Genomic DNA, 25,270 nt, shown 5'->3' with positions numbered 1-25,270 from the left:
TGAGATATTGATGAGATATTGATGAGATGTTGATGAGATATTGATAAGACACTGATTAGATGTTAGTGAGATATTGATAAGATATTGATGAGATGTTGAACAGATATCGATGAGATGTTATGAGATATTGATCAGATATTGATGGGATACTGATGAGATGATATGATCTCATGCCAGAGACCATATCAGATATGATCCCATGCCAGAGACCATCTTAGATATGATCCCATGCCAGAGACCATCTCAGATATGGCCGCATGCCAGAGACCATCTCATATATGACCACATGCCAGAGACCATCTCAGATATGACCCCATACAAGAGACCATCTCAGTTATGATCTCATGCCAGGGACCATCTCAGATATGACCTCATGCCAGGGACCATTCTAGATATGATACCATACTAGAGACCATCTCAGATATGACCTCATGTTAGAGACCATCTCAGATATGATCTCATGCCAGAGACCATCTCAGATATGATCCCATACAAGAGACCATCTCAGTTATGATCTTATGCCAGAGACCATCTCAGATATGATCTCTTGCTGAAGACCATCTCAGAGATGATCTTATAATCATTATCATTATCATAATTCATAATCAACTTTATGACAAGTACAACAATATCATCCTCTGCTAACTATATCCATCTGTGAAGGATCAAGAGTTTTCACATTAATCAATAATACAAAACATCGGAGGTGTCTTTGCTTCATGTGAGATAACGAGACTTACAGTATAACACGAGTATAATGAATAAGAAGACGAGTTCCAGGTCTGGGGGAAGCATTGAGGCGCCCTCAACATCCAACAGCTGGCCTGCTACACAACTGTACCACAGCTGGCCTGCCACACAACTGCACCACAGCTGGCCTGCCACACAACTGCACCACAGCTGGCCTGCCACACAACTGCTCACAGCTGGCCTGCCACACAACTGTACCACAGCTGGCCTGCCACACAACTGCACCACAGCTGGCCTGCCACACAACTGCTCACAGCTGGCCTGCCACACAACTGTACCACAGCTGGCCTGCCACACAACTGCACCACAGCTGGCCTGCCACACAACTGCACCACAGCTGGCCTGCCACACAACTGCTCACAGCTGGCCTGCCACACAACTGTACCACAGCTGGCCTGCCACACAACTGCACCACAGCTGGCCTGCCACACAACTGCACCACAGCTGGCCTGCCACACAACTGCACCACAGCTGGCCTGCCACACAACTGCACCACAGCTGGCCTGCCACACAACTGCACCACAGCTGGCCTGCCACACAACTGCACCACAGCTGGCCTGCCACACAACTGCACCACAGCTGGCCTGCCACACAACTGCACCACAGCTGGCCTGCCACACAACTGCACCACAGCTGGCCTGCCACACAACTGCACCACAGCTGGCCTGCCACACAACTGCACCACAGCTGGCCTGCCACACAACTGCACCACAGCTGGCCTGCCACACAACTGCACCACAGCTGGCCTGCCACACAACTGCACCACAGCTGGCCTGCCACACAACTGCACCACAGCTGGCCTGCCACACAACTGCACCACAGCTGGCCTGCCACACAACTGCACCACAGCTGGCCTGTCACACAACTGCACCACAGCTGGCCTGCCACACAACTGCACCACAGCTGGCCTGCCACACAACTGCACCACAGCTGGCCTGCCACACAACTGCTCACAGCTGGCCTGCCACACAACTGCACCACAGCTGGCCTGCCACACAACTGTACCACAGCTGGCCTGCCACACAACTGCACCACAGCTGGCCTGCCACACAACTGCACCACAGCTGGCCTGCCACACAACTGCTCACAGATGGCCTGCCACACAACTGCACCACAGCTGGCCTGCCACACAACTGTACCACAGCTGGCCTGCCACACAACTGCACCACAGCTGGCCTGCCACACAACTGTACCACTGCTGGCCTGCCACACAACTGCATCACAGCTGGCCTGCCACACAACTGCACCACAGCTGACCTGCCACACAACTGCTCACAGCTGGCCTGCCACACAACTGCACCACAGCTGGCCTGCCACACAACTGCACCACAGCTGGCCTGCCACACAACTGCTCACAGCTGGCCTGCCACACAACTGCTCACAGCTGGCCTGCCACACAACTGCACCACAGCTGGCCTGCCACACAACTGCACCACAGCTGGCCTGCCACACAACTGTACCACTGCTGGCCTGCTACACAACTGCTCACAGCTGGCCTGCTACACAACTGCTCATAGCTGGCCTGCTACACAACTGCACCACAGCTGGCCTGCTACACAACTGCTCACAGCTGGCCTGCTACACAACTGCTCACAGCTGGCCTGCTACACAACTGCACCACAGCTGGCCTTCTACACAACTGCTGACAGCTGGCCTGCTACACACCTGCTCACAGCTGGCCTGCTACACAACTGCTCACAGCTGGCCTGCTACACAACTGCTCACAGCTGGCCTACTACACAACTGCACCACAGCTGGCCTGCTACACAACTGCTCACAGCTGGCCTGCTACACAACTGCTCACAGCTGGCCTGCTACACAACTGCACCACAGCTGGCCTTCTACACAACTGCTCACAGCTGGCCTTCTACACAACTGCTCACAGCTGGCCTGCTACACAACTGCTCACAGCTGGCCTGCTACACAACTGCTCACAGCTGGCCTGCTACACAACTGCTCACAGCTGGCCTGCTACACAACTGCACCACAGCTGGCCTGCTACACAACTGCACCACAGCTGGCCTGCTACACAACTGCTCACAGCTGCCCTGCTACACAACTGCTCACAGCTGGCCTGCTACACAACTGCTCACAGCTGGCCTGCTACACAACTGCACCACAGCTGGCCTTCTACACAACTGCTCACAGCTGGCCTACTACACAACTGCTCACAGCTGGCCTGCTACACAACTGCACCACAGCTGGCCTTCTACACAACTGCTCACAGCTGGCCTTCTACACAACTGCTCACAGCTGGCCTGCTACACAACTGCTCACAGCTGGCCTGCTACACAACTGCTCACAGCTGGCCTGCTACACAACTGCTCACAGCTGGCCTGCTACACAACTGCACCACAGCTGGCCTGCCACACAACTGCTCACAGCTGGCCTGCTACACAACTGCACCACAGCTGGCCTGCTACACAACTGCTCACAGCTGGCCTGCTACACAACTGCTCACAGCTGGCCTGCTACACAACTGCTCACAGCTGGCCTGCTACACAACTGCACCACAGCTGGCCTGCTACACAACTGCTCACAGCTGGCCTGCTACACAACTGCTCACAGCTGGCCTGCTACACAACTGCACCACAGCTGGCCTGCTACACAACTGCTCACAGCTGGCCTGCTACACAACTGCTCACAGCTGGCCTGCTACACAACTGCTCACAGCTGGCCTGCTACACAACTGTACCACAGCTGGCCTGCCACACAACTGTACCACAGCTGGCCTGCTACACAACTGCTCACAGCTGGCCTGCTACACAACTGCTCACAGCTGGCCTGCTACACAACTGCTCACAGCTGGCCTGCTACACAACTGCTCCACAGCTGGCCTGCTACACAACTGCACCACAGCTGGCCTGCTACACAACTGCTCACAGCTGGCCTGCTACACAACTGTACCACAGCTGGCCTGCTACACAACTGCTCACAGCTGGCCTGCTACACAACTGTACCACAGCTGGCCTGCCACACAACTGTACCACAGCTGGCCTGCCACACAACTGTACCACAGCTGGCCTGCCACACAACTGCGCCACAGCTGGCCTGCTACACAACTGCTCACAGCTGGCCTGCTACACAACTGCACCACAGCTGGCCTGCTACACAACTGCTCACAGCTGGCCTGCTACACAACTGTACCACAGCTGGCCTGCTACACAACTGTACCACAGCTGGCCTGCCACACAACTGTACCACAGCTGGCCTGCCACACAACTGCTCACAGCTGGCCTGCTACACAACTGCTCACAGCTGGCCTGCTACACAACTGCACCACAGCTGGCCTGCTACACAACTGCTCACAGCTGGCCTGCTACACAACTGTACCACAGCTGGCCTGCCACACAACTGTACCACAGCTGGCCTGCCACACAACTGTACCACAGCTGGCCTGCCACACAACTGCTCACAGCTGGCCTGCTACACAACTGCACCACAGCTGGCCTGCCACACAACTGTACCACAGCTGGCCTGCCACACAACTGTACCACAGCTGGCCTGCCACACAACTGCACCACAGCTGGCCTGCTACACAACTGCACCACAGTTGGCCTGCTACACAACTGCTCACAGCTGGCCTGCTACACAACTGTACCACAGCTGGCCTGCCACACAACTTCACCACAGCTGGCCTGCCACACAACTGTACCACAGCTGGCCTGCCACACAACTGTACCACAGCTGGCCTGCTACACAACTGCACCACAGGTGGCCTGCTACACAACTGCTCACAGCTGGCCTGCTACACAACTGCTCACAGCTGGCCTGCCACACAACTGCACCACAGCTGGCCTGCCACACAACTGCACCACAGCTGGCCTGCCACACAACTGCACCACAGCTGGCCTGCCACACAACTGCACCACAGCTGGCCTACCACACAACTGCACCACAGCTGGCCTGCCACACAACTGCTCACAGCTGGCCTGCCACACAACTGCACCACAGCTGGCCTGCCACACAACTGTACCACAGCTGGCCTGCTACACAACTGCACCACAGCTGGCCTGCTACACAACTGCTCACAGCTGGCCTGCTACACAACTGCTCACGGCTGGCCTGCCACACAACTGCACCACAGCTGGCCTGCCACACAACTGCACCACAGCTGGCCTGCCACACAACTGCACCACAGCTGGCCTGCCACACAACTGCACCACAGCTGGCCTGCCACACAACTGCACCACAGCTGGCCTACCACACAACTGCACCACAGCTGGCCTGCCACACAACTGCTCACAGCTGGCCTGCCACACAACTGCACCACAGCTGGCCTGCCACACAACTGCACCACAGCTGGCCTGCCACACAACTGCTCACAGCTGGCCTGCCACACAACTGTACCACAGCTGGCCTGCCACACAACTGCACCACAGCTGGCCTACCACACAACTGCACCACAGCTGGCCTGCCACACAACTGCTCACAGCTGGCTGCCACACAACTGCACCACAGCTGGCCTGCCACACAACTGTACCACAGCTGGCCTGCCACACAACTGCACCACAGCTGGCCTACCACACAACTGCACCACAGCTGGCCTGCCACACAACTGCTCACAGCTGGCCTGCCACACAACTGTACCACAGCTGGCCTGCCACACAACTGCACCACAGCTGGCCTGCCACACAACTGCTCACAGCTGGCCTGCCACACAACTGCTCACAGCTGGCCTGCCACACAACTGTACCACAGCTGGCTTGCCACACAACTGCACCACAGCTGGCCTGCCACACAACTGCACCACAGCTGGCCTGCCACACAACTGCACCACAGCTGGCCTGCCACACAACTGCACCACAGCTGGCCTGCCACACAACTGTACCACAGCTGGCCTGCTACACAACTGCACCACAGCTGGCCTGCCATACAACTGCTCACAGCTGGTCTGCCACACAACTGCTCACAGCTGGCCTGCCACACAACTGCACCACAGCTGGCCTGCCACACAACTGCACCACAGCTGGCCTGCCACACAACTGCTCACAGCTGGCCTGCCACACAACTGCACCACAGCTGGCCTGCCACACAACTGCATCACAGCTGGCCTGCCACACAACTGCTCACAGCTGGCCTGCCACACAACTGTACCACAGCTGGCCTGCCACACAACTGCACCACAGCTGGCCTGCCACACAACTGCACCACAGCTGGCCTGCCACACAACTGCACCACAGCTGGCCTGCCACACAACTGCACCACAGCTGGCCTGCCACACAACTGTACCACAGCTGGCCTGCCACACAACTGTACCACAGCTGGCCTGCCACACAACTGCACCACAGCTGGCCTGCCACACAACTGTACCACAGCTGGCCTGCCACACAACTGTACCACAGCTGGCCTGCCACACAACTGCACCACAGCTGGCCTGCCACACAACTGTACCACAGCTGGCCTGCCACACAACTGTACCACAGTTGGCCTGCCACACAACTGCATCACAGCTGACCTGCCACACAACTGCACCACAGCTGGCCTGCCACACAACTGCATCACAGCTGGCCTGCCACACAACTACACCACAGCTGACATGCCACACAACTGTACCACAGCTGGCCTGCCACACAACTGCACCACAGCTGGCCTGCCACACAACTGCACCACAGCTGGCCTGCCACACAACTGCACCACAGCTGGCCTGCCACACAACTGCTCAACTTTATCTGTGAGATCATTATGTCCTTCCTCATGTTGATAGCTAGTTAATGTGGTAGTGTGTGCATGTTGTGTGCATGTTGTAACGTGTTCATGTTGTAAGCTAGTTAATGTGGTAGTGTGCGCATGTTGTACCTACAACACAATGACCACAATCACAACAATGCAACAGACACCAGTACAGTTAGTTCAAGGTATGAACACTGAGGATTATTGTGATATAACATTAAGCTTCAAGTTATATAATGTTTATGGGACAGTTTATGATGCATCAACAACAACTGGTATACATACCTGGAAAATGTGTCTGGGAATGAACATGTTAAAAATGTGTCTGGGAATGAACATGTTAAAAATGTGTCTGGGAATGAACATGTTAAAAATGTGTCTGAGAATGAACATGTTAAAAATGTGTCTGGGAATGAACATGTTAAAAATGTGTCTGGGAATAAACATGTTAAAAATGTGTCTGAGAATGAACATGTTAAAAATGTGTCTGGGAATGAACATGTTAAAAATGTGTCTGAGAATGAACATGTTAAAAATGTGTCTGGGAATAAACATGTTAAAAATGTGTCTGAGAATGAACATGTTAAAAATGTGTCTGGGAATGAACATGTTAAAAATGTGTCTGAGAATGAACATGTTAAAAATGTGTCTGGGAATGAACATGTTAAAAATGTGTCTGAGAATGAACATGTTAAAAATGTGTCTGGGAATGAACATGTTAAAAATGTGTCTGGGAATAAACATGTTAAAAATGTGTCTGAGAATGAACATGTTAAAAATGTGTCTGAGAATGAACATGTTAAAAATGTGTCTGGGAATAAACATGTTAAAAATGTGTCTGAGAATGAACATGTTAAAAATGTGTCTGAGAATGAACATGTTAAAAATGTGTCTGGGAATGAACATGTTAAAAATGTGTCTGAGAATGAACATGTTAAAAATGTGTCTGGGAATGAACATGTTAAAAATGTGTCTGGGAATAAACATGTTAAAAATGTGTCTGAGAATGAACATGTTAAAAATGTGTCTGGGAATGAACATGTTAAAAATGTGTCTGGGAATAAACATGTTAAAAATGTATCTGAGAATGAACATGTTAAAAATGTGTCTGAGAATGAACATGTTAAAAATGTGTCTGGGAATAAACATGTTAAAAATGTGTCTGAGAATGAACATGTTAAAAATGTGTCTGAGAATGAACATGTTAAAAATGTGTCTGAGAATGAACATGTTAAAAATGTGTCTGGGAATGAACATGTTAAATTTATTCACAGACATTATCACTTTTGTTATTGAGAAATAAACTCGAGAGTATTTACCACATGATCCATTAAGGATAAGGTTAAGTTCTGAACATCAACATTCTGGAGACAACGAAGAAGATCATCACTGCTGAGATCCAACATGTCATCTGATGATGAGGAGGAGGAGGAACATGCGAAGAGTTTCCCTGTGTATTGTGCTACCTGCTTGTAAGCTCCTCCCATGGCCCAGGGGCAGAACAGCGTACCAGACTGCATAATAGCCCGGGCGAACAGTCCTGTCATGCACATAATACCTTACCATGAGCAACGATCACTCTCAGTGACCACTTAGAGAATATGTCTCATACAACAAACATAAATGTAATCCAATGTAATCAGGTCAAACATAAATGTAATCCAATATAATCCGTCAAACATAAATGTAATCCAATATAATCCGTCACACATAAATGTAATCCAATGTGATCCGTCAAACATAAATGTAATCCAATGTGATCCGTCAAACATAAATGTAATCCAATATAATCCGTCAAACATAAATGTAATCCAATATAATCCGTCACACATAAATGTAATCCAATGTGATCCGTCAAACATAAATGTAATCCAATGTGATCCGTCAAACATAAATGTAATCCAATATAATCCGTCAAACATAAATGTAATCCAATATAATCCGTCACACATAAATGTAATCCAATGTGATCCGTCAAACATAAATGTAATCCAATATAATCCGTCAAACATAAATGTAATCCAATATAATCCGTCACACATAAATGTAATCCAATGTGATCCGTCAAACATAAATGTAATCCAATGTGATCCGTCAAACATAAATGTAATCCAATGTGATCCGTCAAACATAAATGTAATCCAATGTAATCCGTCAAACATAAATGTAATCCAATATAATCCGTCACACATAAATGTAATCCAATGTGATCCGTCAAACATAAATGTAATCCAATGTGATCCGTCAAACATAAATGTAATCCAATATAATCCGTCAGACGTAAATTTAATCCAATATAATCCGTCAAACATAAATGTAATCCAATATAATCCGTCAAACGTAAATGTAATCCAATATAATCCGTCAAACGTAAATGTAATCCAATATAATCCGTCAAACATAAATGTAATCCAATGTGATCCGTCAAATATAAATGTAATCCAATATAATCCGTCAAACATAAATGTAATCCAATATAATCCGTCAAACATAAATGTAATCCAATATAGTCCGCCAAACATACATATAATCCAATATAATCCGTCAAACATAAATGTAATCCAATATAATCCGTCAAACATAAATGTAATCCAATATAATCCGCCAAACATACATGTAATCCAATATAATCCGTCAAACATAAATGTAATCCAATATAATCCGTCAAACGTAAATGTAATCCAATATAATCCGTCACACATAAATGTAATCCAATGTGATCCGTCAAATATAAATGTAATCCAATATAATCCGCCAAACATACATGTAATCCAATATAATCCGTCAAGCGTAAATGTAATCCAATATAATCCGTCAAACATAAATGTAATCCAATATAATCCGTCAAACGTAAATGTAATCCAATATAATCCGTCACACATAAATGTAATCCAATGTGATCCGTCAAATATAAATGTAATCCAATATAATCCGCCAAACATACATGTAATCCAATATAATCCGTCAAACGTAAATGTAATCCAATATAATCCGTCAAACATAAATGTAATCCAATATAATCCGTCAAACATAAATGTGATCCAACGTAATCCGTCAAACTTTGACTACTTTGCCTTACAAAGAAAACCACTTGAAGAATATATATTTTTTTTTTTTTTTTTTTTTGTCGCACAGAGCATCAAGAATATATGGTGTGGGAGGCAAGTTGTTAGAAGCAGTGAAAAGTTTTTATCGAGGATGTAAGGCATGTGCACGTGTAGGAAGAGAGGAAAGTGATTGGTTCTCAGTGAATGTAGGTTTGAAAAATATATATATCGCAGAAACACACACACACACACACACACACACACACACACACACACATATACATACACGTACACATACACACACACACACACACACACACACACACACACACACACACACACACTATACTGTGCAGGAGATAATAAGATACATAAGAGGTAAACTCTACCAATGGGAAGAAGATTATCTTAGTAGAAGGCAAAACAATATACAAGTCAAAGACAACTTTTGTCTGTTGTAACCACATTATTAATATTCTGTATATGATTTTCCCCGCGAACCATTCACGTTATGACAATCTCACCACCAGTTGGTTCATCTGTCACATCCTTATGGATGTATCTATTCTCACGGTACCTACCCCTCCAGCAGCACCTTCTAAACGTGAATATTGGCACCTCAACAAAGCTGACTGTAATAACTTACGTAACTTCTTTTTTGACTTTCCTTGGGTAAATTATCGTGTGTTATGTGGTGATGTTTCTGTCCCACCAGACGCATAGCAGAGGTTATTCTTCATCTAATCCATGGTTCAACCGTTCCTGTTCTGAGGTCATCCAGGCAAGGCATCAGGTGTATCGGGCTGGGAAAAACTCTCCTTCCTCTGGCTCCCAGTCAGCTTTCATCACTGCCCGTAATCATTGCCAGCACGTTATTCGTGAGGCAAAGTGTTCTTTTATCCAAAGGATCAGCAATAACTCATCATCTCTTGATAGATGTTTCTGGATTTTGGCTACTGGCATCACTGTCGCTCTATCTTTCTTTCATCATCCGTTCTGACGGCAATATAACTGTCTCTCCCACAGACAAGGCATCTTTGGTTCTTGTTTACCTCTAAGACCACCTTCCGTGACTCTAGCATTACTTCACTCCATGATGCTCCTCTTATCACTTCTATGGTATCCATCCTGAGTTCTGAGAGAGTGTGCCTCTGAACTTGCACCTGTGCTTGCTCGTCTGTTCCATTTCTGTTTAAAATAAAAATTTCCTTCTCCCAGGAAGCATACATAGACACTTCTCTTCCCTAAGAAGGGTGACCGTTCTGACCCCTCTAACTATCGTCCTATTGCTTTGAAATCTTCCATTTCTAAAGTCTTTGAATCCCTCTTGAGACATCTTGAATCTCACGGTCTTCTCTCTGATCACCAGTATGGCTTCCGTAAGGCGAGATCCACTGGTGATATTCTCTCTTGTCTTACTAATGTCTGATCATAATCCTTGAAAGATTTTGGGGAGTCATGTGTAGTTGCTCTTCATATCCAAAGCTTTTAACAGAGTGTGGCACTGGAGTCTCATCTCTAGGCTCCTTTCTTTCGGCTTCCCAACCTAATTTTCTCCATCATATCTAGCTTCCTTTCTAGCCAATCTGTCTCCTTGGTTGATGATGTATCAGTCTCTTCCCTTCTCCATCAACAGACGTGTTCCTCAAGGTTCTGTTCTGCTTCTTACACTTTTTCTCCATTTATCAATGATTTTCTTTCTTCCACAATTAACCAAATGTACTCATACGCTGACGACTCAACACTATATTTCCTCACATCTTTTACTTCTACTTCTCTCACTCGATCTATCAAAAATTCCCAACAACTTTCCTCTCTCCTTACACAGTTCTGTCACTGCACCTCTTGACACAATAAACATACACTGTACTACTGTAACATCCACACTATCTTGGAATCCACACATTATAGAAATAACCATCTCTGCGAGTCTTCTTAAACGATAAAGATAATAATTGATAATAATAACGTTAATACTAATAATGATAATGATAAAAATAATGATACTAATAACCAAAATAATAATAATAATGATAATATTGATAGTGAATAATAATGATAATAATGATTATAACAATAATGATAAAAATGGTAATGATAATGATGTCATTGATAATAATAACATTGATAATAATAATAATACTAATACTAATAATAATGATAATGTCAATAATAACAATGACAATAATAATCATGATGATGATAAAAATAATGATAATGATAATAATGACAATAATGATAATAATAGTAATCTTAATAATAATAATAATAATAATAATAATAATAATAATAATAATAATAATAATAATAATAATGATAATGAATAAGAGCAAGGTAATTAGGTACAGTAGGGTTGAGGGTCAAGTCAATTGGGAGGCGAGTTTGAATGGAGAAAAACTGGAGGAAGTGAAGTGTTTTAGATATCTGGGAGTGGATCTGGCAGCGGATGGAACCATGGAAGCGGAAGTGGATCATAGGGTGGGGGAGGGGGCGAAAATTCTGGGAGCCTTGAAGAATGTGTGGAAGTCGAGAACATTATCTCGGAAAGCAAAAATGGGTATGTTTGAAGGAATAGTTGTTCCAACAATGTTGTATGGTTGCGAGGCGTGGGCTATGGATAGAGTTGTGCGCAGGAGGATGGATGTGCTGGAAATGAGATGTTTGAGGACAATGTGTGGTGTGAGGTGGTTTGATCGAGTAAGTAACGTAAGGGTAAGAGAGATGTGTGGAAATAAAAAGAGCGTGGTTGAGAGAGCAGAAGAGGGTGTTTTGAAATGGTTTGGGCACATGGAGAGAATGAGTGAGGAAAGATTGACCAAGAGGATATATGTGTCGGAGGTGGAGGGAACGAGGAGAAGAGGGAGACCAAATTGGAGGTGGAAAGATGGAGTGAAAAAGATTTTGTGTGATCGGGGCCTGAACATGCAGGAGGGTGAAAGGAGAGCAAGGAATAGAGTGAATTGGAGCGATGTGGTATACCGGGGTTGACGTGCTGTCAGTGGATTGAATCGGGGCATGTGAAGCGTCTGGGGTAAACCATGGAAAGCTGTGTAGGTATGTATATTTGCGTGTGTGGACGTATGTATATACATGTGTATGGGGGGGGGGGGGTTGGGCCATTTCTTTCGTCTGTTTCCTTGCGCAACCTCGCAAACGCGGGAGACAGCGACAAAGTATAATAATAAAAAAAAAAAATAATAATAATGATTATAATAATAACAATAATGATAATAATAATAATAATGATAATAATAATGATATTAATAATAATAATAATAATAATAATAATAATAATAATAATAATAATAATAATAATAATAATAATAATAATAACATTTTATTGAGTATTGATTGAGAGGGTGAAGGCATGTACAGAGCATCAGGTTGTGGAAGAGCAGTGTGGTTTCAGAAGTGGTAGAGGATGTGTGGATCAGGTGTTTGCTTTGAAGAAAGTTTGTGAGAAATACTTAGAAAAGCAAATGGATTTCTATGTAGCATTTATGGATCTCGAGAAGGCATACGATAGAGTAAATAGAGATGCTCTGTGGAAGGTATTAAGAATATATGGTGTGGGAGGCAAGTTCTTAGAAGCAGTGAAAAGTTTTATCGAGGATGTAAGGCATGTGTACGAGTAGGAAGAGGAAAGTGATTGGTTCTCAGTGAATATTGGTTTGCGGCAGGGGTGCGTGATGTCGCCATGGTTGTTTAATTTGTTTATGGATGGGGCTGTTAGGGGGGTGAATGCAAGAGTTTTGGAAAGTGGTGCAAGTATGCAGTCTGTCATGGATAAGAGAGCTTGGGAAGTGAGTCAGAGAGTAAATGTGAATAAGAATAAACTTATTAGGTACAGTTGGGTTCAAGGACAAGTCAAATGGGAGGTAAGTTTGAATGGAGAAAAACTGGAGGAAGAGAATTGCTTTAGATATCTGGGAGTGGATTTGGCAGCAGATGGAACCATGGAAGTCGAAGTGAGTCATAAGGTATGGGAGGGGGCGAAAGTTTTGGGAGCGTTGAGAAATGTGTGGAAGGCGAGAACGTTATCTCGGAAAGCAAAAGAGGGTATGTTTGAAGGAATAGTGGTTCCAACAATGTTATATGCTTGCGAGGCGTGGTCTATAGATAGAGTTGTGTGGAGGAGGGTAAATATGTTGGAAATGAGATGTTTAAGGACAATATGTGGTGTGAGGTGGTTTGATCGAGTAAGTAATGAAAGGGTAAGAGAGATGTGTGGTAATAAAATGAGTGTGGTTGAGAGAGCTGAAGAGGGTGTTTGAAATGGTTTGTTCATATAGAGAGAATGAGTGAGGAAAGATTGACAAAGAGGATATATGTGTCAGAGGTGGAGGGAACGAAGAGAAGTAGGAGACCAGTTTGGAGGTGGAAAGATGGAGTGAAAAACATTTTGAGTGATCGGGGCCTGAACATGCAGGAGGGTGAAAGACGTGCAAGGAATAGAGTGTATAGGAACGATGCAGTATACCGGGGTCGACATGCTGTCAATGGATTGAACAAGGGCATGTGAAGTTTCTGGGGTAAACCATGGAAAGTTCTGTGGGGCCTGGATGTGGAAAGGGAGCTGTGGTCTCGGTGTATTATACATGACAGCTAGAGACTGAGTGTGAACGAATGTGGCCTTTGTTGTCTTTTCCTAGTGCTACCTCGCGCACATGCGGGGGGAGGGGGTTGTCATTTCATGTGTGGCGAGGTGGCGACGAGAATGAAGTGCAGACAGTATGAATTATGTACATGTGTATATAGGCATATGTCTGTGTGTGTATATATATATATATGTACATATATATATATATATATATATATATATATATATATATATATATATATATATATATATATATATATATATATTTATTAATTCTATTTCGCTTTGTTGCTGTCTCCCGCGTTAGCGAGGTAGCGCAAGGAAACAGACGAAAGAATGGCCCAACCCACCCACATACACATGTATATACATACTCGTCCACACACGCGAATATACATACCTATACATCTCAATGTACACATATATATACACACACAAACATATACATATATACTCATGTACATAATTCATACTGTCTGCCTTTATTTATTCCCATCGCCACCTCGCCACACATGGAATAACAACCCCCTCCCCCCTCATGTGTGCGAGGTAGCGCTAGGAAAAGACAACAAAGGCCACATTCGTTTACACTGAGTCTCTAGCTGTCATGTAGTAATGCACCGAAACCACAGCTCTCTTTCCATATCCAGGCCCCACAGAACCTTCTATGGTTTACCCCTGACGCTTCACATGACCTGGTTCAATCCATTGACAGCACGTTGACCCTGGTATACCACATCGTTCCAATTCACTCTATTCCTTTCACGCCTTTCACCCTCCTGCATGTTCAGGCCCCGATCACTCAAAATCTTTTTCACTCCATCTTTCCACCTCCAATTTGGTCTCCCACTTCTCCTCGTTCCCTCCACCTCTGACACATATATCCTTTTGGTCAATCTTTCCTCACTCATTCTCTCCATGTGACCAAACCATTTCAAAACACCCTGTATCCATAGCCCACGCCTTGCAACCATATAACATTGTTGGATCCACTATGATAGAGTGTAAATAACTAAACTCTAGATGATATGGGTAAAACTAAAAGTGGATAGAGAGAGATGGGTGATTATTGGTGCATATGCACCTGGGCATGAGAAGAAAGATCATGAGAGTCATATGTTTTGGGAGCAGCTGAATGAGTGTGTTAGTGGTTTTGATGCACGAGACCGGGTTATAGTGATGGGTGATTTGAATGCAAAGGTGAGTAATGTGGCAGTTGAGGGAGTAATTGGTATACAAGGGGTGTTCAGGGTTGTAAATGGAAATGGTGAAGAGCTTGTAGATTTACGTGCTGAAAAAGGACTGGTGATTGGGAATACCTGGTTTAAAAAGAGAGATATACATAAGTATACGTATGTAAGTAAGAGAGATGGCCAGAGAGCGTTATTGGATTACGTGTTAATTGATAGGCGCGCGAAAGAGAGACTTTTAGATGTTAAAGTGCTGAGAGGTGCAACTGGAGGGATGTCTGATCATTATCTTGTGGAGGCGAAGGTGACGATTTGTATGGGTTTTCAGAAAAGAAGAGAGAATGTTGGGGTGAAGAGAGTGGTGAGAGTAAGTGAGCTTGGGAAGGAGACTTGTATGAGGAAGTGCCAGGAGAGACTGAATACAGAATGGAAAAAGGTGAGAACAAAGGAGGTAAGGGGAGTGGGGGAGGAATAGGATGTATTTAGGGAAGCAGTGATGGCTTGCGCAAAAGATGCTTGTGGCATGAGAAGCGTGGGAGGTGGGCAGATTAGAAAGGGTAGTGAGTGGTGGGATTAAGAAGTAAGATTATTAGTGAAAGAGAAGAGAGAGTCATTTGGACGATTTTTGCAGGGAAATAATGCAAATGAGTGGGAGATGTATAAAAGAAAGAGGCAGGAGGTCAAGAGAAATGTGCAAGAGGTGAAAAAGAGGGCAAATGAGAGTTGGGGTGAGAAAGTATCATTACATTTTAGGGAGAACAAAAAGATGTTTTCATGGAGGTAAATAAAGTGCGTAAGACAAGGGAACAAATGGGAACTTCAGTGTAGAGGGCTAATGGGGAGGTGATAACAAGTAGTGGTGATGTGAGAAGGAGATTGAGTGTGTATTTGGAAGGTTTGTTGAATGTGTTTGATGATAGTGTGGGAGATATAGGGTGTTTTGGCCGAGGTGGTGTGCAAAGTGAGAGGGTTAGGGAAAATGATTTGGTAAACAGAGAAGAGGTCGTAAAAGCTCTGCGGAAGATGAAAGCCGGCAAGGCAGCGGGTTTGGATGGTATTGCAGTGGAATTTATTAAAAAAGGGGGTGACTCTATTGTTGACTGGTTGGTAAGGTTATTTAATGTATGTATGATTCATGGTGAGGTGCCTGAGGATTGGCGGAATGCTTGCATAGCGCCATTGTACAAAGGCAAAGAGGATAACAGTGAGTGCTCAAATTACAGAGGTATAAGTTTGTTGCGTATTCCTGGTAAATCATATGGGAGGGTATGGTCTGAGAGGGTGAAGGCTTGTACAGAGCATCAGATTGGGGAAGAGTAGTGTGGTTTCAGAAGTGGTAGAGGATGTGTGGATCAGGTGTTTGCTTTGAAGAATGTATGTGAGAAATACTTAGAAAAGCAAATGGATTTGTATGTAGCATTTATGGATCTGGAGAAGGCATATGATAGAGTTGATAGAGATGCTCTGTGGAGCATATGGTGCGGGAGGCAAGTTGTTAGAAGCAGTGAAAAGTTTTTATTGAGGATGTAAGGCATGTGTACGTGTAGGAAGAGAGGAAAGTGATTGGTTCTCAATGAATGTAGGTTTGCGGCAGGGGTGTGTGATGTCTCCATGGTTGTTGAATTTGTTTATGGATGGGGTTGTTAGGGAGGTGAATGAAAGATTTTTGGAAAGAGGGGCAAGTATGCAGTTTGTTGGGGATGAAAGAGCCTTGGTAGTGAGTCAGTTCTCGTCTGCTGATGATACAGCTCTGGTGGCTGCTTCATGTGAGATGAGAAACTGCAGAAGCTGCTGACTGAGTTTCGTAAATTGTGTGAAAGAAGAAAGCTGAGAGTAGATGTGAATAAGAGCAATGTTGTTAGGTACAGTATGGTAGAGGGACAAGTCAACTGGGAGGTAAGTTTGAATGGAGAAAAACTGGAGGAAGTGAAGTGTTTTAGATATATGGGAGTGGATTTGGCAGCGGATGGAACCATGGAAGCGGAAGTGAATCATAGGGTCGGGGAGGGGGCGAAAGTTCTGGCAGCGTTGAAGAATGTGTGGAAGTCGACAACATTATTTCGGAAAGCAAAAATGGATATGTTTGAAGGAATAGTAGTTCCAACAATGTTGTATGGTTGCGAGGCGTGGGCTATGGATAGAGTTGTGCGCAGAAGGGTGGATGTGCTGGAAATGAGATATTTGAGGACAATATGTAGTGTGCGGTGGTTTGATCGAGTAAGTAATAATAGGGTAAGAGAGATGTGTGCTAATAAAAAGAGTGTGGTTGAGAGAGCAGAAGAGGGTGTTTTGAAATGGTTTGGTCACATGGAGAGAATGAGTGAGGAAAGATTGACCAAGAGGATATATGTGTCAGAGGTGGAGGGAACGAGGAGAAGTGGGAGACCAAATTGTAGGTGGAAAGATGGAGTGAAAAAGATTTTGAGTGATCGGAGCCTGAACATGCAGGAGGGTGAAAGGCGTGCAAGGAATAGAGTGAATTGGAACGATTTGGTATACCGGGGTCGACCTGCTGTCAATGGATTGAACCAGGGCATGTGAAGTGTCTGGGGTAAACCATGGAAAGTTGTGTGGGGCCCGGATGTGGAAAGGGAGCTGTGGTTTCGGTGCATTAATGGATGACAGCTAGAGACTGAGTGTGAACGAATGTGGCGTTTGTTGTCTTTTCCTAGCGCTTCATCGTGCACATGAGGGGGGAGGGGGTTGTTATTTCATGTGTGGCGGGATGGCGATGAGAATGAATAAAGGCAGATAGTATGAATTATGTACATGGATATATATGTATATGTCTGTGTGTTTATATATATGTATACGTTGAGATGTATAGGTATGTATATTTGCGTGTGTGGACGTGTATGTATATACATGTGTATGGGGGCGGGTTGGGCCATTCTATCGTCTGTTTCCTTGCGCTACGTCGCTAACGCGGGAGACAGCGACAAAGAAAAATAAATAAATATATATATATATATATATATATATATATATATATATATATATATATATATATATATATATATATATATATATATATATATATTATGTATATATATATCCCTGGGGATAGGGGAGTAAGAATACTTCCCACGTATTCCCTGCGTGTCGTAGAAGGCGACTAAAAGGGAAGGGAGCGGGGGCCTGGAAATCCTCCCCTCTCGTTTTTTTTTTTGTTTTTTTTTTAATTTTCCAAAAGAGGGAACAGAGAAGGGGGCCAGGAGAAGATATTCCTTTGTTCTTACCGCTACCTCGCTATCGCGGGAAATGGCGAATAGTATGAAAGAAAAAAAAATATGTATATATATATATATATATATATATATATATATATATATATATATATATATATATATATATATATATATATATTTTTTTTTTTTATTTTTTATTTTCTATTCATCTATTTTTCTTTGTCGCTGTCTCCCGCGCCTGCTAGGTAGCGCAAGGAAACAGTCGTATGAAATGGCCCAACCCACCCCCACACACATGCACACACACACACACATCCACACACGCAAACATACACACCCACACATCCCAACGTACACACATATATACACACACAGACACACACATATACACACATGCACACAATTCACACTGTCTGCCCCTACTCACCCCCATCGCCACCCCGCCACACACGGAATAACATCCCCCTCCCCCCTCATGTGCGCGAGGCAGCGCCAGGAAAAGACAACAAAAGCCCCATACGCTCACACTCAGTCTCCAGCTGTCATGCAATAATGCCGGAAACCACAGCTCCCTTTCCACATCCAGGCCCCACACAACTTTCCATGGTTTACCCCAGACGCTTCACATGCCCTGATTCAATCCATTGACAGCACGTCGACCCCGGTATACCACATCGATCCAATTCACTCTATTCCTTGCCCGCCTTCACCCTCCTGCATGTTCAGGCCCCGATCACTCAAAATCTTTTTCTCTCCATCTTTCCACCTCCAATTTGGTCTCCCACTTCTCGTCGTTCCCTCCACCTCCGACACATTGGTCAATCTTTCCTCACTCATTCTCTCTATGCGGCCAAACCATTTCAAAACACCCTCTTCTGCTCTCTCAACCACACGCTTTTTATTTCCACACATCTCTCTTACCCTTACATTACTTACTCGATCAAATCACCTCACAACACATATTGTCCTCAAACATCTCATTTCCAGCACATCCACCCTCCTGTGCACAACTCGCAACCATACAACATTGTTGGAACCATTATGCCTTCAAACATACCCATTTTTTGCTTTCCGAGATAATGTTCTCGACTTCCACACATTCTTCAAAGCTCCCAGGATTTTCGCCCCCTCCCCCAACCTATGATTTACTTCGGCTTCCATGGTTTCATCCGCTGCCAGATCCACTCCCAGATATCTAAAACACTTTACTTCCTCCAGTTTTTCTCCATTCAAACTTACCTCCCAATTGACTTGACCCTCAACCCTACTGTACCTAATAACCTTGCTCTTATTCACATTTACTCTTAACTTTCTTCTTCCACACACTTTACCAAACTCAGTCACCAGCTTCTGCAGTTTCACACATGAATCAGCCACCAGCGCTGTATCATCAACGAACAACTGACTCACTTCCCAAGCTCTCTCATCCCCAACAGACTGCATACTTGCCCCTCTTTCCAAAACTCTTGCATTCACATCCCTAACAACCCCATCCATAAACAAATTAAACAACCATGGAGACATCACACACCCCTGCCGCAAACCTACATTCACTGAGAACCAATCACTTTCCTCTCTTCCTACACGTACACATGCCTTACATCCTCGATAAGAACTTTTCACTGCTTCTAACAACTTGCCTCCCACACCATATATTCTTAGTACCTTCCACAGAGCATCTCAATCAACTCTATCATATGCCTTCTCCAGATCCATAAATGCTACATACAAATTCATTTGCTTTTCTAAGTATTTCTCACATACATTCTTCAAAGCAAACACCTGATCCACACATCCTCTACCACTTCTGAAACCACACTGCTCTTCCCCAATCTGATGCTCTGTACATGCCTTAACCCTCTCAATCAGTACCCTCCCATATAATTTACCAGGAATACTCAACAAACTTATACCTCTGTAATTTGAGCACTCACTCTTATCCCCTTTGCCTTTGTACAATGGCACTATGCAAGCATTCCGCCAATCCTTAGGCACCTCACCATGAATCATACAAACATTAAATAACCTTACCAACCAGTCAACAATATAGTCACCCCCCCTTTTTAGTAAATTCCACTGCAATACCATCCAAACCTGATGCCTTGCCGGCTTTCATCTTCCGCAAAGCTTTTGCTACCTCTTCTCTGTTTACCAAATCATTTCCCCCAACCCTCTCACTTTGCACACCATCTCGACCAAAACACCCTATATCTGCCACTCTATCATCAAACACATTCAACAAACCTTCAAAATACTCACTGCATCTCCTTCTCACATCACCACTACTTGTCATCACCTCCCCATTAGCCCCCTTCACTGAAGTTCCCATTTGCTCCCTTGTCTTACGAACTTTATTTACCTCCTTCCAGAACATCTTTTTATTCTCCCTAAATTTTAATGATACTTTCTCACCCCAACTCTCATTTGCCCTCTTTTTCACCTCTTGCACCTTTTTCTTCACCTTCTGTCTCAGTTTCTCCTGGTACTTCTTCTCACAAGTCTCCTTCCCAAGCTCACCTACTCTCACCACCCTCTTCACCCCAACATTCTCTCTTCTAAAAACCCGCAGAAATCTTCACCTTCGCCTCCACAAGATAATGATCAGGCAACCCTCCAGTTGCAACTCTCAGCACATTAACATCCAAAAGTCTCTCTTTCGCGCTCCTGTTAATTAACACGTAATCCAATAACGCTCTCTGGCCATCTCTCCTACTTACATACGTATACTTATGTATATATCGCTTTTTATACCAGGTATTCCCAATCACCAGTCCTTTTTCAGCACATAAATCTACAAGCTCTTCACCATTTCCATTTACAACCCTGAGCACCCTATGTATACCAATTATTCTTTCAACTGCCACATTACTCACCTTTGCATTCAAATCACCCTTCACCACAACCCGGTCTTGTACATCAAAACCACTCACACACTCATTCAGCTGTTCCCAAAACACTTGCCTCTCATGATCTTTCTTCTCATGCCCAGGTGCATATGCACCAATAATCACCCATCTCTCTCCATCCACTTTCAGTTTTACCCATATCAATCTAGAATTTACTTTCTTACAATCTATCACATACTCCCACAACTCCTGTTTCAGGAGTAGTGCTACTCCTTCCCGTGCTCTTGTCCTCTCACTAACCCATGACTTTACTCCCAAGACATTCCCAAACCACTCTTCCCCTTTACCCTTGAGCTTCGTTTCACTCAGAGCCAAAACATCCAGGTTCCTTTCCTCAAACATACTACCTATCTCTCCTTTTTTCACATCTTGGTTACATCCACACACATTTAGACACCCCAATCTGAGCCTACGCGGAGGATGAGCACTCCCCGCGTGACTCCTTCTTCTGTTTCCCATTTTAGAAAGTTGAAATATATATATATATATATATATATATATATATATATATATATATATATATATATATATATATATATATATATATATATATATATAATCATATGAAGTGCACCAAGGCAGCTGAAGTGGATCATATTGTGGTTGATTTATGTAAGGGATTACTGCATTGTTGTTGATTGGGTAGTTAAGATAGTTTTGTGTATGTGTGGATCGTGATGAGGTGCCTAAGGATTAGTGGAATGTTCTACAGCTTCACTATATATGAAGGTAATAGTGAATGTTCAAGTTAAAGAGAGATAAGAATGTATATTGTGTACACTTAGTGTGGTGTATGTGATTGAGAGGTGTGTGTATGTACAGAGCTTCACTCTGGGAGGGAAGAGTGTGGTTTCAAGAGTGGTGGACGATATCTGGATCAAGTAATTTGTGAAGGAATGGTGGAACGAAGAAGCTGGTCAAGACGTGACACTATCTATAAACAGACAAGTAAGATTAGCGAGACACGACGAAGCGTGTTCATTGCCCGACATGACATTCGTCCATAACAAGCGGGAGACGAGAGTAATACATTAACATATTAACATTACATACAGGAATACATAGTATGATGACACATAACCTTACATATTAACATTACATATAGGAATACATAGTATGATGACACATAACCTTACATATTAACATTACATATAGGAATATATAGTATGATGACACATAACCTTACATATTAACATTACATACAGGAATACATAGTATGATGACACATAACTTTACATATTAACATTACATATAGGAATACATAGTATGATGACACATAACTTTACATATTAACATTACATATAGGAATACATAGTATGATGACACATAACTTTACATATTAACATTACATACAGGAATACATAGTATGATGACACATAACTTTACATATTAACATTACATATAGGAATACATAGTATGATGATACATAACTTTACATATTAACATTACATATAGGAATACATAGTATGATGATACATAACATAAACTTCCTCTATTTCCTTTGAGGAATGTGTGTGAGAAATGCTTAAAGAAACAGATGGATCTGTGTGTGGCATTTATGGATGTGGATATGATCATGTTGAGAGAGAAGCTGTGTGGAGGAAGGCGAGGCCAATGTATGGACCATATTGGAGAAAAGATGATAAAAATGAAGAATTTTTATCAAGAGAGCGAAGTGTTAGTGGGAGTAGGAAGATAATAGAATAAGTTGCTCCAGATGGAGGTGGGCCTGCACAAGTGGCTTATGGAGGGCGTGGTGAGAGAGGTTTATGGAGGGCGTGGTGAGAGAGGTTTATGGAGGGCGTGGTGAGAGAGGTTTATGGAGGGCGTGGTGAGAGAGGTTTATGGAGGGCGTGGTGAGAGAGGTTTATGGAGGGCGTGGTGAGAGAGGTTTATGGAGGGCGTGGTGAGAGAGGTTTATGGAGGGCGTGGTGAGAGAGGTTTATGGAGGGCGTGGTGAGAGAGGTTTATGGAGTGCGTGGTGAGAGAGGTTTATGGAGGGCGTGGTGAGAGAGGTTTATGGAGGGCGTGGTGAGAGAGGTTTATGGAGTGCGTGGTGAGAGAGGTTTATGGAGGGCGTGGTGAGAGAGGTTTATGGAGGGCGTGGTGAGAGAGGTTTATGGAGGGCGTGGTGAGAGAGGTTTATGGAGGGCGTGGTGAGAGAGGTTTATGGAGGGCGTGGTGAGAGAGGTTTATGGAGGGCGTGGTGAGAGAGGTTTATGGAGTGCGTGGTGAGAGAGGTTTATGGAGGGCGTGGTGAGAGAGGTTTATGGAGGGCGTGGTGAGTGAGGTTTAAGGTTGGGTCTTGGCTGGTCTGTAGTCAGCTGGGGAGGTTGACTTGGGTAGTAGATCTGTTGTTGTTTGCTGATGACGTAGCGGCAGTGTTTGCACATTCAAGTCTGCAAACACTGCAGTTTGCTGAGGATGGGAGAGTGTGTGTGTGTGTGTGTGTGTGTGTGTGTGTGTGTGTGTGTGTGTGTGTGTGAAAGGAGAAATTTGGGCAAAATGTGAATACAAGTATTGTCCCTAATGTTAGCAATGAAGAAAATCAGGTTATTTGAAGTGTGAGCCTGAGAGAGGAGAACCGGGAGGAGGACGCAGAGTGTTTTAGATCCGTGGGAGTTGATATAGCTGGGGAGAGAACGTGAGGTGGGAGTTGATATAGCTGGGGAGAGAACGTGAGGTGGGAGTTGATATAGCTGGGGAGAGAACGTGAGGTGGGAGTTGATATAGCTGGGGAGAGAACGTGAGGTGGGAGTTGATATAGCTGGGGAGAGAACGTGAGGTGGGAGTTGATATAGCTGGGGAGAGAACGTGAGGTGTGAGTTGATATAGCTGGGGAGAGAACGTGAGGTGGGAGTTGATATAGCTGGGGAGAGAACGTGAGGTGGGAGTTGATATAGCTGGGGAGAGAACGTGAGGTGGGAGTTGATATAGCTGGGGAGAGAACGTGAGGTGGGAGTTGATATAGCTGGGGAGAGAACGTGAGGTGGGAGTTGATATAGCTGGGGAGAGAACGTGAGGTGGGAGTTGATATAGCTGGGGAGAGAACGTGAGGTGGGAGTTGATATAGCTGGGGAGAGAACGTGAGGTGGGAGTTGATATAGCTGGGGAGAGAACGTGAGGTGGGAGTTGATATAGCTGGGGAGAGAACGTGAGGTGGGAGTTGATATAGCTGGGGAGAGAACGTGAGGTGGGAGTTGATATAGCTGGGGAGAGAACGTGAGGTGGGAGTTGATATAGCTGGGGAGAGAACGTGAGGTGGGAGTTGATATAGCTGGGGAGAGAACGTGAGGTGGGAGTTGATATAGCTGGGGAGAGAACGTGAGGTGGGAGTTGATATAGCTGGGGAGAGAACGTGAGGTGGGAGTTGATATAGCTGGGGAGAGAACGTGAGGTGGGAGTTGATATAGCTGGGGAGAGAACGTGAGGTGGGAGTTGATATAGCTGGGGAGAGAACGTGAGGTGGGAGTTGATATAGCTGGGGAGAGAACGTGAGGTGGGAGTTGATATAGCTGGGGAGAGAACGTGAGGTGGGAGTTGATATAGCTGGGGAGAGAACGTGAGGTGGGAGTTGATATAGCTGGGGAGAGAACGTGAGGTGGGAGTTGATATAGCTGGGGAGAGAACGTGAGGTGGGAGTTGATATAGCTGGGGAGAGAACGTGAGGTGGGAGTTGATATAGCTGGGGAGAGAACGTGAGGTGGGAGTTGATATAGCTGGGGAGAGAACGTGAGGTGGGAGTTGATATAGCTGGGGAGAGAACGTGAGGTGGGAGTTGATATAGCTGGGGAGAGAACGTGAGGTGGGAGTTGATATAGCTGGGGAGAGAACGTGAGGTGGGAGTTGATATAGCTGGGGAGAGAACGTGAGGTGGGAGTTGATATAGCTGGGGAGAGAACGTGAGGTGGGAGTT

The 25,270-nt window shown here is 44.9% G+C and overlaps 1 protein-coding gene across 1 annotated transcript in view; it reads right to left on the bottom strand.

Moving 5' to 3' along the window:
• Positions 1–7,727: 7,727 nt before the first annotated feature.
• Positions 7,728–25,270, bottom strand: part of LOC139760438 (juvenile hormone esterase-like) — a gene marked incomplete at its 3' end in the record, with an annotated part of 88,590 nt that continues 71,047 nt past the window's right edge. The window contains exon 6 of the mRNA XM_071683675.1: positions 7,728–7,963. Coding sequence (XP_071539776.1) covers positions 7,728–7,963 — 236 coding nt within the window. The remainder of the gene's footprint in view (positions 7,964–25,270) is intronic.

This window comes from Panulirus ornatus, chromosome 36 (assembly GCF_036320965.1).
Source record: "Panulirus ornatus isolate Po-2019 chromosome 36, ASM3632096v1, whole genome shotgun sequence".
In the NCBI taxonomy this organism is placed as follows: Eukaryota; Metazoa; Arthropoda; class Malacostraca; order Decapoda; family Palinuridae; genus Panulirus; species Panulirus ornatus.
Note: the sequence above shows the minus strand (reverse complement) of the source record. Positions and strands in the feature narration are given on the sequence as shown.